Source organism: Antedon bifida, chromosome 3, assembly GCF_963402885.1.
Source record: "Antedon bifida chromosome 3, ecAntBifi1.1, whole genome shotgun sequence".
Classification (NCBI taxonomy): domain Eukaryota; kingdom Metazoa; phylum Echinodermata; class Crinoidea; order Comatulida; family Antedonidae; genus Antedon; species Antedon bifida.
Genome location: NC_136228.1, coordinates 5,917,864 through 5,936,413, shown reverse-complemented (window position 1 = coordinate 5,936,413; position 18,550 = coordinate 5,917,864). Strand labels below are relative to the sequence as shown.

General features: G+C 33.0%; 1 protein-coding gene across 1 annotated transcript in view; it reads left to right on the top strand.

The window, feature by feature from the left end:
• Positions 1–18,550, top strand: part of LOC144838098 (uncharacterized) — a 41,162-nt gene that overhangs the window by 3,228 nt on the left and 19,384 nt on the right. Inside the window, exons 5-25 of the mRNA XM_078693456.1 lie at positions 487–678; positions 1,207–1,356; positions 1,683–1,838; positions 2,211–2,474; positions 2,722–2,877; positions 3,153–3,308; positions 3,771–4,031; positions 4,416–4,571; positions 5,886–6,173; positions 7,087–7,254; positions 8,228–8,380; positions 8,965–9,117; positions 9,703–9,855; positions 11,823–12,012; positions 12,571–12,679; positions 13,239–13,482; positions 14,142–14,339; positions 14,944–15,128; positions 15,472–15,762; positions 16,077–16,250; positions 16,540–16,701. Of these exons, the coding sequence (XP_078549582.1) occupies positions 487–678; positions 1,207–1,356; positions 1,683–1,838; positions 2,211–2,474; positions 2,722–2,877; positions 3,153–3,308; positions 3,771–4,031; positions 4,416–4,571; positions 5,886–6,173; positions 7,087–7,254; positions 8,228–8,380; positions 8,965–9,117; positions 9,703–9,855; positions 11,823–12,012; positions 12,571–12,679; positions 13,239–13,482; positions 14,142–14,339; positions 14,944–15,128; positions 15,472–15,762; positions 16,077–16,250; positions 16,540–16,701 (3,959 nt within the window). The remainder of the gene's footprint in view (positions 1–486; positions 679–1,206; positions 1,357–1,682; positions 1,839–2,210; positions 2,475–2,721; positions 2,878–3,152; positions 3,309–3,770; positions 4,032–4,415; positions 4,572–5,885; positions 6,174–7,086; positions 7,255–8,227; positions 8,381–8,964; positions 9,118–9,702; positions 9,856–11,822; positions 12,013–12,570; positions 12,680–13,238; positions 13,483–14,141; positions 14,340–14,943; positions 15,129–15,471; positions 15,763–16,076; positions 16,251–16,539; positions 16,702–18,550) is intronic.

Here is an 18,550-nt window from a genome sequence, read left to right as displayed (position 1 = left end):
AAAACAAATTAATAAAATTATTAAATTAATTATAATTATGGCTGCAATTTGGTAATTTAATATTTACTAAATACAAATGTTACTCAACTTGTAAAGCCTTATTTTCTATGACAAATTTTGAAGTCTACTGATTTATATACATCTGTTCTGCATGGAACCCCCGCAGTTTAAACGCGGACAAAACCACAGAAGAATAGCTTCTCTTTCTTGAGCTACACTTGCTCACTTTATTACTATTCATCCGTTCATCCGGTAAACTGAAACAAAAACAAACAGAGAAACAATTGATACGGCGCCATTAAGCACGTCCCTAACGTACTACGGCTTATCACACATAATTCGCCGTTAACATGGGCATACTATCATCATTATGTCTATCAAACTTAACTAATTCATCAGTAAATAAAAAAAAATAATATTTTATAAATTCCTCAAACTTATACATAAATTGAATATATTAATTTCACAATTTTGTGTGATTTTTAGAACCACACACCGGTAAATGTCCGCCTATTTCAACCGAGGAGCTAACGGCACGTTGCCCAGACACTGAATGTAAGGCGGACACAGAGTGTGCTGCTACGCAGAAATGCTGCCCTCTTTCTTGTAAACCTGGTGCTCGTGGATGCGTTGACGTACAACCCAGTCGAAGCTTACAACAGGGAGTTTTCACAGAAGGTGCTGTATCTCTATTTGCTTATTTTTTTTATAAAAAAGAAATTAATTAAAAAATGAACTTTGTTGGTAATGTTTTTTTTTCAAATTGTTTTCTAATACAAGATTTAACACCTTTCATTTTTTATTTTGCCTAAAAAACACAAAAAACGGTAAAAAAGTAATGAAAGTAGTAACATATAGGCAACAAAATATAGATTTCACTGTTTTGACCTTTCTTATATTTATTTTTTTTAGCATCCTATTTGCTATTTTTGTCTTCCTCTACAAACAACGATTGTACGTCAATAAATTCATTCAATCTTTTATTTCGGAATCTCTGGTCCATAGAAAGTAAAAATTACATATAAATGAAATAAAATAAACAAGACAAATTACTACTACCAATCTCAGGATGGCATTCCATCTGGAGTATTTGTCAAATAGACTACAGATATTTCAAGAGGTTTCCAAGTGATATGGGCCCATGGTCTCCTCTTGAGCTATTTGCCAAATGTTTAATTATTATTTATTATATATTTTCATTGATAGGGTTGAATGACATATGTAAAACACCGGATAAATTCACCATCACATACTTACTATGTACAACAGACGCCAACTGTGAAACTGGTACGTTTTGCTGTTTCGGTGCTGGTATCCCGTATTGTGTTAAGCCAAAGAGTAAAGCGTTACTGTCCGGTAAGATCTTATGTTAAATTATTGTCATATTGCTATTATTTTTATTGTTGTTTTCCCTTTTTTATCTTTTTAGTATTCTGTCTTTAGTTAAATTTCAATTTCTACTTTATTTTTTCTTACTGCCTGTTTGTTGCACAAAAATAGATGTCTTTTGAATTGAATATTACTTGATTACAATCACATGCTCAAGTATAATCCCATGCTCGAGTATGATGTGATTGCTGCCTTCTCAAAGGGTTTAGGTCTTGGCCTGGCCTCTTGTTAAAACAATAGTCATCACTGATTATGATAATGGAGCACAACTTTTTACTTTTGTTATTTTTCAGATTCAAACCCTATGTGTCCTCCAAATTATTTCCCCAACTACTTTACCGAAATTCCATGTTCAGTCGACAATATTTGTCCCATTGGTATGATATGCTGTCTGGATTCTAAAGGTATTCGGATCTGTGCTTATCCAAAAACCAAGTCTTTAATATCTGGTAAGTTTTCAAATTATTTTGTGGTGGCGGCATTGCAGTGGCGGAATTCAGTGGCAGCATTGCAGTGGCGGAATGCAGTGGCGGAATTCAGTGCCAGCATTGCAGTGGCGGCATTGCAGTGGCGGAATTCAGTGGCAACATTGCAGTGGCAGAATTCAGTGGCGGCATTGCAGTGGCGGCATTGCAGTGGCGGAATGCAGTGGCAGCAAAATGAGAATAGAAAGCATACTATCATTAAAATCTTTGTACAGAATTTTTATTTGGGATTGTTAAATTAGTCAAACTTGAGTCGTGGTTGACTCGCTTCTTTACTCGCACAAAATGGTTGTTACTGAAACTTGTTATCATACACCACAAATATATTACTTCTAGAGTGCTATAAAATGGGCGATGCTGTAGATTATCGAGGCTCAGTCAATACAACCATCTCCGGTAAAGCGTGCCAATATTGGACCTCGCAGACGCCTCATAAGCATGCACGGACAACAGTAAAATATCCTGACAAAGGTTTGGGAGATCATAACCTCTGCCGTAACCCTGATGGAGAGGTCTCTGCTTGGTGCTACACAACAGATCCGACTACGAGGTACGAAATGTGTGACATTGGCAATCCGGGAGAAAACTGCGGAACACCAGGTAGGAGTTTTTAAGTGTGTTGTAGTTATTAATTTTAAATTATTTATAAAACTTGTTTATGATAAGTGAAATTCAACATTTTTATGCTTCTTTAAATACTTTTTGTATTGTATTAAATTATTTGTATTGTTTAGTAGTTTTAAACCCAGTTTGATTAAAAATTAAATGTTTGTCCACCAACAAAATATCAAATACTGAAAGTAATATGTGTACCCACATGTATTCAATAATTTTTCTTTTATTCCAGAACTTAATTCCATGTGTCCTAAGAGCAACAAACACACGTTTTTCACAAATATTCCTTGTTCCTCTGACAATGAGTGTGAGGAAGATCTTTTATGCTGTTTTAGAGAATCTGTTGGCCAAGTCTGTGCTTTCTCAAAAACAAAGAACTTAGTTACAGGTAATTAAGTTACAAGTGTACATATCCTGCTCTGAGTATGCTGTAGGGTCACCCATTATAAAGTTACACATTCTCATGAAAAAAAAACAGGGAAACACTACAGCTAACCTCTATTAAAGGGACACCTTGTTGGCCCTGAAAGTGTGCCCTGAATATGGGTTGATGCTGCAGCATGACTAGAGATACAAAATTATTTTATAGTATAAATAATGACATATATCATTCAATAATTAGTTTCACAAACATTTTTTAGGTTTTTTTGGTTTTTTTTCCAGAGTTAAATTCTTTGTGTCCTTTAAGTTCCTTTCCTGGTTATTTCACAAACATTGCCTGTGGAACGGATGATGATTGCCCCAGTGATCTGCTATGTTGTCATGGTGATAATGTAGGCCAGGCATGTGCATTTTCAAAGACCAAGTCTTTAATATCTGGTGAGTTTATGTTTTTGGCCTGATTTCAAATCATTGATTATGACATCATAGAATTCATTTGCACATGTGAACAACAAGGATGCGTGCTACACAAGGCACTGTCCCCCCCCCCCCACCTCCACCAAATTTTTCTGCATCTATCATCCCTTTATGATAATCAAAATCTACTTTTCAGAATCCCTTTATGATATACTTTACCCAAAATCTACTTTTCAGAATCCCTTTGTGATATACTTTACACAAAATCTACTTTTCAGAATCCCTTTGTGATATACTTTACACAAAATCTACTTTTCAGAATCCCTTTATGATATACTTTACCCAAAATCTACTTTTCAGAATCCCTTTGTGATATACTTTACCCAAAATCTACTTTTCAGAATCCCTTTATGATATACTTTACCCAAAATCTACTTTTCAGAATCCCTTTGTGATATACTTTACCCAAAATCTACTTTTCAGAATGTTACAAAACAGAGAATGCCGTAGATTATCGAGGTGCAGCCAATACAACCATCTCTGGTAAAGCATGTCAATCTTGGACCTCACAGACACCTCATAAACATACAAGACGGCAAGACAGGTATCCAGACTCTGGTGTAGGAGATCACAACCTCTGCCGTAACCCTGATAAGGAGTCTTCTGCCTGGTGCTACACAACCGATCCAAAGACAAGATGGGAGGTGTGTAATATTGGAAGACCTGGACAAAATTGCGGATTAGGTAAGAACAATGAAAACAGTTGGTTGTACTTTTTAACTTGTCTCGCACTCATTGCTTAGCGGACAATGAATGAGGAAGATCCCCTATGTTGTTTAAAGCTCTGTCTACACAAACTTTGTGATAAAACAATGTGATGTGCCCATATATGGATACAATGATGTCATATCACTACCATATTTGGGCACATCACACTTTTTTTGTCAAAATAGTTTGATGTGTAGACAGAAGGTAGACAGTCGTTGCATTGCATCCATGTGGGAACCAAAATAAGAACCTTCTGCATATCCAAGAAATGTTATTAAGCATGTTTTTGTTGTAAATGACCAAATAAATCTTGTACATTCATATACAGGATATATTAGAATTTTTTTTCTTCATTTCCAGAACTTAATTCTATGTGTCCTAAGAGCAACAAACACATGTTTTTCACAAATATTCCTTGCTCTTCCGACAATGAGTGTGAGGACGATCTTTTATGCTGTTTTAGAGAATCTGCTGGCCAAGTCTGTGCTTTCTCAAAAACAAAGGAAATAAAATCTGGTATGTGTTAAATTTAAATATATTTTATTGTTCTTTATGAAAACTGAGAATGGACAAGGTTTATACAAATCTTACTTGATAGTTAAATATATTTATTTTAAAAATTACTAATATTCATTTTCATAAAAATCATCATTACTTCTTTTAATACTTTTACTCAAATTTTAGCTGGTATTAGGAAGCTTTTACATTGCGATGACTGACGATTATCTCATGTTAGTTCATTGTGCACATGCAGATATATTGGAATGTGTGTCCTTGCTCCCCACCCCCCACCCCACCACAGGCAACGACCAAAGACATAATTATTTATGATATTTTTGTATATATATATATATTTATGTGAGGGCGTGTGGCGCAGTGTGTTGCTTGTATCCGTAGGCAAGATACTTACGTTTGCCTCTCTCCAACCAGGTGTATAAATGGGTACCCGGTTAGATCAAGACACAACTTTGCGCTGATTACTAGCTGCATTATGGAAGTATGTTTCCATACGTGTTTGATCCAAAAAAATGACTGGGGTAATAATGTTCAGCGCATTGAGAGCTTGCTTATATGCGCTATATAAGAATGAACTATTATTATTATTATTATATGTAGTTTGTATGTTTTACTTACTTTTTATATTTTTATATGTACTGTATATGGAGAAATCTGAAATAAAGTTAAATAATAAAATAATAATAATAAAATAATAATAAAATAATAATAATAATAATAAATAGAGATATGTAGGTTGTTCATTGGTTGTCGCAAATTAAAAGCTTTGTATTATTATTACCAATCATAATCTTCATTGTCATTGTTGATATAATCATAATCATTTTTATTACTACTACTGTATTATTTTAAAAATTCAGTATCGTAATCTTAATTTATATAGTCACAATGAAAGCAAACGCTATGAAAAAAATGCAACTAGAATTATTTGTTTGCGATGCTCATTCAACCTTAAGCTCTGTCTACACTATCAAACTTTATATGACAAAAAAATGTGATGTGCCCATATACAGACATGATGATGTCATATCACTATCATATTTGGGCATATCACTACCATATTTGGGTACATAACACTTTTTTGAAACTAGTTTGATAGTGTAGACAGAGCTTTATTTTAAAAAATCAAGTTGTTTTTGTTTGTAATGCAATTGCGGCGATTATTCTATTCTTATTCTAATTTCAGAGCCTATAGTAATTGCTTGATGGCTTGATGAGTTTTCCTACAGTCATTTAACTGTCATACATTAAGCATGTTTCTTTTTTTTTCATTCTTCAATAAACATCTTTAATAAAAATTAACACATGTTTTAGAGTGGCACTCTGAGAAATATCCAGAGTGCTTTAGAATGGCAGATGCTGTAGATTACCGAGGCTCAGTCAATACAACTGAAACTGGTAAAGCGTGTCAACCTTGGACCTCACAGACACCTCATGGTCATACAAGAACGTCAGTAAACTACCCTGATATGGGTTTGGGAGATCACAACCTCTGCCGTAACCCTGATAGAGAGCCGTTTGCTTGGTGTTACACGGCAGATCCAACGTCAAGGTGGGAAATTTGTGATATTGGAAAACCTGGAGAAAAATGTGGAGGGACAGGTATGATTGTGAGAAGTACTTAATCATCTCATTATGCTTCTCTATTTTCATTACATTTTTTTTTATTTTGTGAATGTCTAGAATTTGAAATTATTAATAACTTTTAATTAATTACAATTTATTTTCATAGTCATCACTTATTGTATATTTTCACAAACATTTTCAAAAATAATTTGTATTATATTTTTGTCTTTATTTTTCACATTATTATTAAATCTTATCATTGTTTAATTATCATTTAATCATTTAATTTTATCGTATTATTTTTTTTATTAATAAATTGATTAGTAATAATAATAATAATTATTAATATTAATTATTCTTGGCCCACGACAAGAATAAATGGCACAAATAGTTCTATAAGTCTATTCTATGTCTATTGATGTTTAACAATTAATGAAGTGTTGCCTATTAATATAATATAATATTAATTGATATTACTTTTTTATTAATAAACATAAACAGTGTGTTGTTCAAAGAGTACAGTTATTTCTTTATTATCTAAAAAACACCAAAGTGATAAAATGAAAGCATTCAGTGACTGAAGTGCTTGGTAAAATATTGCCACAGAGGGCGCATGTTGATATTTTGGCCCATGTTAAAAAAATTTGTGAAGTTATTAATGAACCGATTTTCTTGAAATTCAATAGGAATGTTCTGTAAGTATATACCTATTTACACCGAGAAATTGATTGATAACTTCAAAATTGTAGGCGCTATCGTGTAAACAAACAAACAAAGCAAGTACTATTATACTTGGCAAAATTCTATTTTGCCAAGTTAAAAGATGAAAATCAGTATGATTCTAAATTGGATAGCTAATTGTAAATTATAAAAATAATGCAACAAATTACACATACAGTATCTGAAGAAATATCAGACAACAAAGGTAATTTATTATTTATTTCCTCAGAGGTAGATGCTTGTCCAGCTGGGAATGTGAAGGTCTATTCAATGGAATGCAACGCAACAGAAGATTGTTCAAAGAAAAATCCAAACATAGCTAATCAGATATGTTGTGAGATTATGCCTGGTTTTTCAGTCTGTGCTGTTCCTAACAGTAGATCTTTAATATCTGGTGGTAAGATATTGCATTATTGTTTCACTTTTATTAAGAACTAGAAGCGCATTCCGAGCAGGGTCGTAACCACCAGTACGGTTGGTAAGGTTTCAACCTGGCCACTTTTTCACAGAGGGCTTTGACAACCCAGTGGCTTTTGAACACAGATTCTTCACTTTTCTTACAAAAACCGCACACAATATATTTCTTGTGGCTACATCACTGGTAGAGAGTGCATACCTACATCTATATTATAATTTCCCTACATAAGATTTCCCCCAACATTTATTTTGCTATTTTTATGTCTTAGCGCTGAGTGTGATTAGGCTAATTGTGAATATGAGCTTGGTGTAACGGTTATATATCGATCCTTTCACAGTAATGTGCAGTCCCAAGGTCCGGGGTTCAATCCTCACCACTATTTCAACTCCACTCGCTAACCCTCAAATGAGTTTATAAGCACAATAAATAAATTATTCAATAGTTTATCCATCCTGTAATTGGTGAGTTACTCGCTGTTGGATGCGTATGAAATAAGAAAAGTATATACAATTTTTTTAAATAATTAAATAAATAAGTGAACAATTTTTTTTTCCTGAGGATATTTTTAAAATTTTTTTAAAACATTTTATCATCATTTGATAGTATTTTTCACTCACTAATACCAAACCGCATGTGATACGTAATTGAAACAAATCAAATAGCAAGGGTGTTATAATAATAATGTGTTTTTTTGGTTAGAATTGTAGTGGAGCTGTAGCTTGGTGGTTAATATGTGCTTGCCTTCCAATCCCAAGGTCCAGGGTTCAATCCTGACCTAGGGCCAGAGTTGTATCTCACCACTCTTTCAACTCCACTCGCTACCCTCAAATGAGACTTAGTTTATAAATTAAATTATTCAAATAGTTTATCCATCGCTGTTGGAAGCGCATAAAATAAGAAAAATATATACAATTTTTAAAATAAATAAGTGAAACATTTTTTTTTTCCTCAGAGAATAATCCTACTTGTCCACCTGGCTATTACCCATCAGGACGTCCATGCAATACAGCGCTAGACTGTGTAGACACTGGTCACATGCCAATGTGCTGTAATTTTAATGGTCAATCAATGTGCGTATTACCATATGCTAAATCTTTAATATCTGGTAAGTTTCATTTATGTTCCATTATTTTGTGAAAAGCGCAAGTAAAAGATAGAAATTGGAAAGACACACTCTTTGGAATAAAAAACAAATCATCCTTTCATGTACTATTCAATGCACTGTCTAATTGTGAATGTGAGCTTGGTGTAATGGTTATATATTGAGCCTAGATTCCTAGTTCAATTCCTGCTGAGGATATTTTTTTAATTTTTTTAAAACATTTTATCATCATTTGATAGTATTTTTCACTCACTAATACCAAACCGCATGTGATACGTAATTGAAACAAATCAAATAGCAAGGGTGTTATAATAATAATGTGTTTTTTTGGTTAGAATTGTAGTGGAGCTGTAGCTTGGTGGTTAATATGTGCTTGCCTTCCAATCCCAAGGTCCGGGTTCAATCCTGACCTAGGACCAGAGTTGTATCTCACCACTCTTTCAACTCCACTCGCTACCCTCAAATGAGACTTAGTTTATAAATTAAATTATTCAAATAGTTTATCCATCGCTGTTGGAAGCGCATAAAATAAGAAAAATATATACAATTTTTAAAATAAATAAGTGAAACATTTTTTTTTTCCTCAGAGAATAATCCTACTTGTCCACCTGGCTATTACCCATCAGGAAGTCCATGCAATACAGCGCTAGACTGTGTAGACACTGGTCACATGCCAATGTGCTGTAATTTTAATGGTCAATCAATGTGCGTATTACCATATGCTAAATCTTTAATATCTGGTAAGTTTCATTTATGTTCCATTATTTTGTGAAAAGCGCAAGTAAAAGATAGAAATTGGAAAGACACACTCTTTGGAATAAAAAACAAATCATCCTTTCATGTACTATTCAATGCACTGTCTAATTGTGAATGTGAGCTTGGTGTAATGGTTATATATTGAGCCTAGATTCCTAGTTCAATTCCTGCTGAGGATATTTTTTTAATTTTTTTAAAACATTTTATCATCATTTGATAGTATTTTTCACTCACTAATACCAAACCGCATGTGATACGTAATTGAAACAAATCAAATAGCAAGGGTGTTATAATAATAATGTGTTTTTTTGGTTAGAATTGTAGTGGAGCTGTAGCTTGGTGGTTAATATGTGCTTGCCTTCCAATCCCAAGGTCCAGGGTTCAATCCTGACCTAGGACCAGAGTTGTATCTCACCACTCTTTCAACTCCACTCGCTACCCTCAAATGAGACTTAGTTTATAAATTAAATTATTCAAATAGTTTATCCATCGCTGTTGGAAGCGCATAAAATAAGAAAAATATATACAATTTTTAAAATAAATAAGTGAAACATTTTTTTTTTCCTCAGAGAATAATCCTACTTGTCCACCTGGCTATTACCCATCAGGACATCCATGCAATACAGCGCAAGACTGTGTAGACACTGGTCACATGCCAATGTGCTGTAATTTTAATGGTCGATCAATGTGCGCATTACCATATGCTAAATCTTTAATATCTGGTAAGTTTCATTGATGTTCCATTATTTTGTGAAAAGCGCAAGTAAAAGATAGAAATTATAAAGATACACTCTTTTGAATAAAAAACAAATCATCCTTTCATGTACTATTCAATGCACTGTCTAATTGTGAATGTGAGCTTGGTGTAATGGTTATATATTGAGCCTAGATTCCTAGTTCAATTCCTGCTGAGGATATTTTTTTAATTTTTTTACCGCATGTGATACGTAATTGAAACAAATCAAATAGCAAGGGTGTTATAATAATAATAATGTGTTTTTTTGTTAGAATTGTAGTGGAGCTGTAGCTTGGTGGTTAATATGTGCTTGCCTTCCAATCCCAAGGTCCAGGGTTCAATCCTGACCTAGGGCCAGGGTTGTAACTCACCACTCTTTCAACTCCACTCGCTAAACGCATGTAATTCATGCATTGTGTAATATATTAAGTGAAAATGTATTAGCGCTGCTAATGTCAATATCAACACACAATACAAGTTGTCTATTTTCCTCAGGGCTTCCTCTGTGTTCAATTAATGTTGCTATCATGGGTCCATGCAGCCCACTGTTCACAGTATAGTTACTTGGGTCTGCCTTTAACATGTTGTGAGCAATATGGTCAGCCATCCTGTGCTTTACATCTTAAATCAACAATATTGGGTAGATATTGAATGCTTGGGTGTCTAGAAAACTCAGATCTTGAAAACTCAGATCTCAGATATCAAATGATTGGTTGGTAAGTCATTTGGATCATTCCATTATTAATCAGAAGGTAGGTCATTTGAAATACTAGAGTATTATTAAAACTAATTACTGTGTACGTTTTCTTACTAATATTGTAACATGTAGAAGCGGCCTACGGCTGTTACCGTTAAAATGTAGGCTTAAAAATGAGGTATGTACAGTACGAGTTGGTGTGGGTATGAGTTGGTTGAGGTACGAGTTTTAGCTAAGTTGGGAATAGGTACGAGTTATTTTGGGTACGAGTTGACCCCTAGCCTAGTAGGACCAGGCCTACTCTTCGCGATACATCGCGATAGCGCCCACACGTTGAGCCTTAATTGAGTTTGCTTAGCTAGGCCTAAATGCTAAGCCTACATTTTAAAAGGTGTAAAGTATTATAAGTATACTGTATTTCTTTATGATTTAAGTCGTAGGCTGCTACTACAAGTTACAATAATTATTATTATTAGTAAGAAAACGTATACTGTGTAGTATTTCAAATATGCTACCCTCTAATACTAATGGAACGATCCATTTGAAGATCTGGGTTTTCTAGTTCCATTTTGGAACTAGAAAACTCAGATATTGATATCTGAGTTTTCTAGTTCTAGAAAACTCAGATATCTGACTTTTCTAGAAAAGTCAGATATCTGAGTTTTTTAGATCTAGAAAACTCAGATATATCTGAGATCTGACTTTTCTAGACACCCTGAATGCTTTTGTAAAATGTGAAGTAGAACTTTTTTAATTCATCATTTTGACGTTTAAGCCTAAACAAATACCAACACGTCCATACTGAGGTTGTTGTTTGTTGTGAGTTGTTTCAACCAAACACACATTGGCTGGCACCCAATTTGACTATCTTTTGCTTTAAATTACAGTTTTTTTAGTTAAATAAAGTTTTAAACTTTAATGAAACTATTATGTGACAACACATTGTTAAAATTGTTTTCAAATTGTTTATCTTTAATAAATTTATAAAACATTAAATTGCAATCTATTTTTCCTCAGCGGCTCGTGTAACCTTTCAACTTTTTAAAGCATATTTTTACTTTTTAATATTTGTAATCCTCATTGTTTTTCATGTTTTTGTTCTAATAATAGTAAACAAATAAAACAAAACAGATAAATAGATATAAATAAAAACATATAGTAGTATATGAAGTATAGCGTCTTCACTCATGTTCTGCTTTGATAGAGACTATAATTGACATTATTTTATTTTTTTAAATAAAAACCAAAATCAATAGATAAAACCTTGTCCGATTTACGACCTGATCAAATCATCCCAGAGGCGGAAGACAGAATACGATTTTGTGTCCCTAGTGCCTGCGAATACAAGAAATGCCAACGTATGGTTAACGAGTTGATTTATAATCTAATTCCACGTCAAGATTGGAGATGTATACAGGCTGAGTCAAGAGAACACTGTGCATACTTGTAAGCCCCATTCAGTGATTTTATTGATTAATAGATAAATTGATTTATTGATAATTTATTGATTAATAGTTAAATTGATTGATATATAATTTATTGATTAATATATAAATTGAGTGATTGATAATTTATTGATTAATAGATAAATTGATTGATATACAATTTATTGATTAATAGATAAATTGATTGATATACAATTTATTGATTAATAGAATAAATAAATTGAGTGATTGATAATTTATTGAGTAATAGATAAACTGAGTGATTGATAATTTACCTTATAATTATTTTGGCTATTATTGAACTTTTTTTTTAGTTAAGTTGTTTCAATTGATTTTTCAAATAAAGTCATTGATTGATAGATATATTGATTAAGACACTTTTGATTGTAGATAATTTACATTGATTGATAATATTTCATTCTATTTATTTCATTCAAAGCATTACAAAGATACAACAAAACAATGAGTGATAGATACATTTATTTAAAGACATACAATTTATAAATACAATGTTGAATCAATTGATAATAATAATTATTTATTTGTTGGTGTGTATTAGGGTTTCTAAAAGATTTGCTGATGTCGCTGTTGCCCGTGTAGATGGCATTTATACCGCTATCAAGAAGTACAAATTGAAACCAATTGCGTACGAGGCACCTGTCATCAAGGTAGTACAGCTTATATTAAGTTTTGTTTTTCAGAAAATTCTGTTAGAGTATAGGTAGTGCCTATTTTTAACCTATTGGTAAACTTAAAATGCTTTTATTATTTAAATCACAGATCTCACCTTAAATATATATTGTCCATCTAAAATAAACGTTTTTTGTCGCATAATAGTTGTTTCTTGCTACTTTTAAATCTTCACTCTGGGAAGCATTATTATAAAACCAATTGTTTACCTTTACTATTGTAACTAAATAGTTTACATTTAAAAAAAATATTGTATATATTATTATATTATGTTGTCACTGAACGATTGAAAGTGTTAAATAATAAAGAAATAAATAAATGTTGTATTCTTTTTACATAATCATTAAACCATTGTTTCCAATCCTTTGCATCAAATACATGCAAATGTCAAAAAAACGTCTAAAAACTCACACAGAAGCATTTCCTGTTTTGTCTCTAAACAATAATATATGGATACCATGAGCGCTATATAAGTTTAATTGATTGACATGCATTGTATTTATAAGCTTATCCGTAATTTTGTGCTTTTTATATCAGGGTTCATCAGAATCTGAGGCATTGAATGTATGGGAAAGTATCACTCTTGCCATAACTAAAAGAGATAATTCAGACATCACCAGATGGTCTGATCTTCGTGGAAAGAAGTCTTGCCATGCTGGCATCAAAGAAATATTCAGCTTCAAAGCTCCAGTCTGCAGCCTGATCCAAAAAGACATCATTCCACGGAATGGAGATTACGTTGAAAGTGCTAGTCAGTATTTCTCAGGAAGCTGTGTTCCTGGTAAAACACTTTGTTTGCTATCTTTTCTGCAAATGGATATATGATTTTTGTTTTAATTTCCACATAGGATATGACACACACACCCATGCTTTCTACAGTATGAGATGTTGTACGATAAAGGTGCGGCACTTTTTGACCAAAGACAAAAGTTTATAGGAATATATTCAAAAACTGACCTAAGAACCTATAGCACTTCCATTTAGCCTTTTCAACAAAACACATAGTCATGGATTTTTTCAAAATCACTAAAATTAGGAACTTTTTAAATTATTATTGTGCTCTAATATTTCTTGCAATTACATAATTTTAGTCAACTCTAAAACCCTGTCTACACTATCAAACTAGTCTAACAAAAAAAGTGTGATGTGCCCAAATATGGTAGTGATGTGACATCATTGTGTCTATTTATGGGCACATTTTTTGTAGACAGAACTTTACACTTTGTTTATAGGTGACTGTTAATTATATTTATTGATTACATGTACAGTATCCATGTAAAGCTCTGTCTACACTATCAAATTTATGTGACAAAAAAACGTGGTGTGCCCATATATGGACATGATGATGTCATATCACTACCATATTTAGGCACATCACACTTTTTTTGTCCAACTAGTTTGATAGTGTAGACAGAGGTTACTGATAATTTTGTTTCATAGGTATTCTTGATGAGAAATATAATGTTCAATCTACCTACCCACTGAAACTCTGTGATGTTTGCGCTAAAAACAACGGACTTTGCGGCATTTCTGATAGATACGCAGGCGTTGAGGGCTCTCTTCGATGTGTCGATGAGTCAAAGGGACAGGTCACGTTCATTGACAACAAATCTTTGGAGAAGATCATTGCTGATGGCGGTAAGACATTTTCAGAAATAGTCAAAGGAAAGGGTTACCAAGAAGACATTCTGATCATTTCTCAACAGAAAGTCTTTTAAATGTAAATTAAATGCTTAAGATCATAATAAGATTCTGCACACACTCCATACAATACAAACAGTTAAAATAGAACTTTATACAGGTAAATTAAACAATAGGGTTTAATGGTTTTAAATTTATATAGCGCAAAATACAAATAGTCTCTATGCGTTGTTTAGCACAAGTGTAAAAATGAAAATGTTGATGTAAAATAAACCACGAAATAGCCTAAGAAAACCGAATAAATTGACCAAGACAACAGAAAAAAAAGTCTGAAAACAGAATCTCACAAATAAAACTATAAATAACATGAAATAAAAGTTGTACTGCATGCCACACAGAATCTCCATTTTAAACTTTCAATTATAATACTCAAATGTGTTTACTGACGTTACTCGTATTTGGGTCGCCATCTTTGTGAGAGTCACTTATAACAGCGTTGTCAAATTTTGTGAAAAAATGATCATGCACGAAAATTTCTTAAATTTACAGGAGTCTATTGTTTCAATTCAACAATCTAATTTGCATACATTTTAATATACAGGTGCAAGCAAATACAAGGTGGTCTGTGAAGGGGAATCTATTGACCTTGAGAATGACGCCAACTCGTGGAAGACCAACAAAGCATGTCACCTTGCTGTGACCCCTAGACCCACGGTGATGGTCAGCCCTCACAAAACCGCTGACTACATTAGTACTGTTATGGACCTTTTGACCAAGGCATCTAAAGTATGTTCAAGTTTGTAGTGTGATTAAATTTAGGTTTGCTGTGTACACAGATTTAGTAAACTAATGACAAAATGCTAAAACACATCTTGTGTGTACAGATGTTTAGTTTCCAACACTTCTTAATCTTAGTTTGACCAAAAAAAAGTATGATGGGTGCCCATATATGGACACGATGATGTCATATCACTACCATATTTGGCACATCACACTTTTTTTTGTCAAACTATTTTGATAGTGTAGACAGAACTTAAGACAAAATAATATGCAAAATAATGATGGTTAAAATAACTATATCAAAATAAAAATATGTTGGGCATTTACATAATATTTTTGTTGCCAACAGAATTATGGCAAGAAGTCTGTGAGCAGCTTTAAACTGTTTGAGTCTCTCAGCTACAAATGTCAAATCAGTGAAGGCGTCTACGAAAAAGATGTCATCTTCAGAGACGCTGAAGCGCAGGAGATACGTGAATTTGTGGCCATTGGTGATAAACCTTTTGCCGCAGATTACATCCAAGAGTATTCAAGCTGCATGACAATGGTTCCTCAACCTAGGGCTAAGTTCTGTGTTGTTACTCAGACCGCCTATGACAAGTGTTTAAAGATTAAAGAAAACTTTGACAAAACGGAATTGGTAAAAAGAAAGAATATCTTTTAAGATCAAAATCAAAATGGAAGATAGAAATGCTTAGATTTGACCAAATTCTGTATTTTTTGGAGAATTCTGTTTTCAGGGGATACCTTTAGGGCCAAAGAAAATCTCCAATTAATTGGGATTGGCCAGAGTGTTAAAACATATATTGACCTTTGTTAGGTGTTTCCAAAAGGAGGGATTCTACTGTAACAATTTTTAATAAAACAATTTTGGGTTTTTGATGATACAGTGAAGAACAAACACTGCAGAGCACTGTCTATATATTTCTGGTATTGCTTTTTGTGTGTTTATAGGTTAATACAGTAGCATGGGGATGTGTGTTGAAGCCGTCCAAAATGGAGTGTATGCGAGCTGTACAGGAGGGATCTGCAGACCTCCTATCAACCGACGCCACTGAAACATTCATTGCGGGTCGTGAGTTCAAACTTCAACCAATCCTCAGCCAGTACTTTGATACCCTTACTACTGTAAGTTCAGTTTGTTGATTTTATACAGATATGTGTTTACTATGGCAGAACACATATAATTTAGAAGCGAAAATTGCCGTTGACTTGATAATAATTTGCTGTACATCCTTGGCATAAAATAGAGGTTCAATTTGACTGGTACTGAACCTTCTTAGAGCTATTTGTCTTACTGACCACGCCACTACCTAATCTTTAAAAGAGTACCTTTCATTACCATCATGCAATTGCTTTATTAGTCATCTGGATAAATAATAGTATTATTAACATTAATTGACAATTTTGTTTTTAGGATATTTACCCAGGCATCACCAAGAATGCATTTAATGATACTACCTACACGTACACCATTGGTATCATGAAGAAAGATCGGTTTTACGATTTATATGGTGCTGATACCCGTGAAATCACCAGTCTACGTGATTTGAACACTTGCCATGCTGGCATGAGAAAAGTGAGTTTGGAAAACTAATATAGTCGTTTCATATTATGAAGTATTAAAGGCCAGGTGCGGGCAAAAAATTTCTATTGATCATACATTCCAATAATTATCGATCTATAGTTTCCCCTATGTTTCATATTTTTTGAGATTTTATTTGTGTTACACAAGCTTGTTGAAAATAAGCAATTTCTTATCAGTGGGGGGATAGTTCAAATTACACAGTAAAATCTCTATTCTTTTGTACACAAGTTTTGTAAATAGAGAGTCATTTTAAAAAGCTATGAAAAATAAACGGTGTGGTAAAAAATGTTATCAGATGACTAAATATAGGTAATATAACTTGAAAATTACATTTCTGGTATTTTTATTGGTTATCCGCACTTGGCGGATAACCCCTTGTTATTGTCAGGATCTTTTTTTTTTTTTTTTTTTTGGTTATCCGCAACTTAGAAGTTGCGGATAACCCATGTGATTGTAAATATCTTTTTTTTCATCTTCTTCTTTGTTATTCTTCTTTCTTTCCCGGATTTTTGTGCGTCGCATATCCCCTATTGCTTGTGAATATATCTTTTGTATAACTTTGTCATTATATGGACATTTACCTGAAGTTGTGCACCTCCATATTTTTAATGACGTTAGAGTCGCGCAGCGTAAGTTACGCGCGATTTTATGAATTTCAATGATTGATCATAGATTATAAACCAAAAGTCATTTTGTTTTGACACTTAGTGAAAATTTAAGTCATATCAAGGGCAAACTTTCTATGGATTAAAAATGACATGTTTCACAAGAAGTTACGCGCGCACACGCATTTAAAATTTTAAAATGCGCAAAATTAATTTCTAATCAACTTTCTACGCTGATCATGACATTTTAAGCATGTCAAAAATTCCCACGCGCGCAAAAAAAATTACGCGTAAGGTGCGCGCGGAGCATGAAAATCATGTGTTTTTTTCTTGAATTATGATTTCACAGCCTTTCTTAGTCATTTTAAAAAAGATTTACATCATTTCAAATTAAAATGACGTCATATGAACACGTTGATTTAGACAATTTGCGCTCGTTTTAGTTGCAAAAGTGACAAAATATTGTCAAAATTATGCCTATTTTTAATCTATTATAGCTCCTCAGGATCAACCGTTACCCCCAATTTTTTTAATTTAATATAGAAGCAGATAAGTTGTAGATATGAATTCATGCAGAATCTTTACCCCTCGGATGTTATGACGTCATCGTATGGCCACACGAATGTAAAATATTGGATTTTTGACTGTTTCGTTATTGCTCATTACATTAAATAGAGCGCATCTCGCTTATACGTATTCCATTTCCTCATATATTTTAATACTATCTAGGTCAATCAACTATCTTTCGCATGAGTTAAAAATATTTTAATTTTTATGACGTCATCATGTCTAAAAATGTAAATAACGTGGGTCACCTATTTTCATCTTTACAGTAAATTTCAATCTGTTATAACTCGTCAGAATAAAAAGTGATAATCATGATTAAAACGTTTTCTGAAAGCTATTGGATTGTAGATACAAATTCATGTGAATATTTTGCCAATCAGATGTTGTGACTTCATTATATGGCCAGTTGAATTCAAAAAGTCATATTTTCATCTCTTGCGCAAAAGTTCATTGCGTTTAAACGAGAGCGCATCTCACTTTTACGTGCCCAAAATTCTTCAAATTTGTATTAATGTAATTATTTAGATAATTATCTTCTAAAATAGTTATCTTTATATGTCAATTTGATGACGTCATCGTGTTAATAATTGGATTTAAAAGATGGGTCTCGTAATTTCGTCTATGCTACACTGTATATAACATACAGTGTATTCTGTAAATACTGTAAT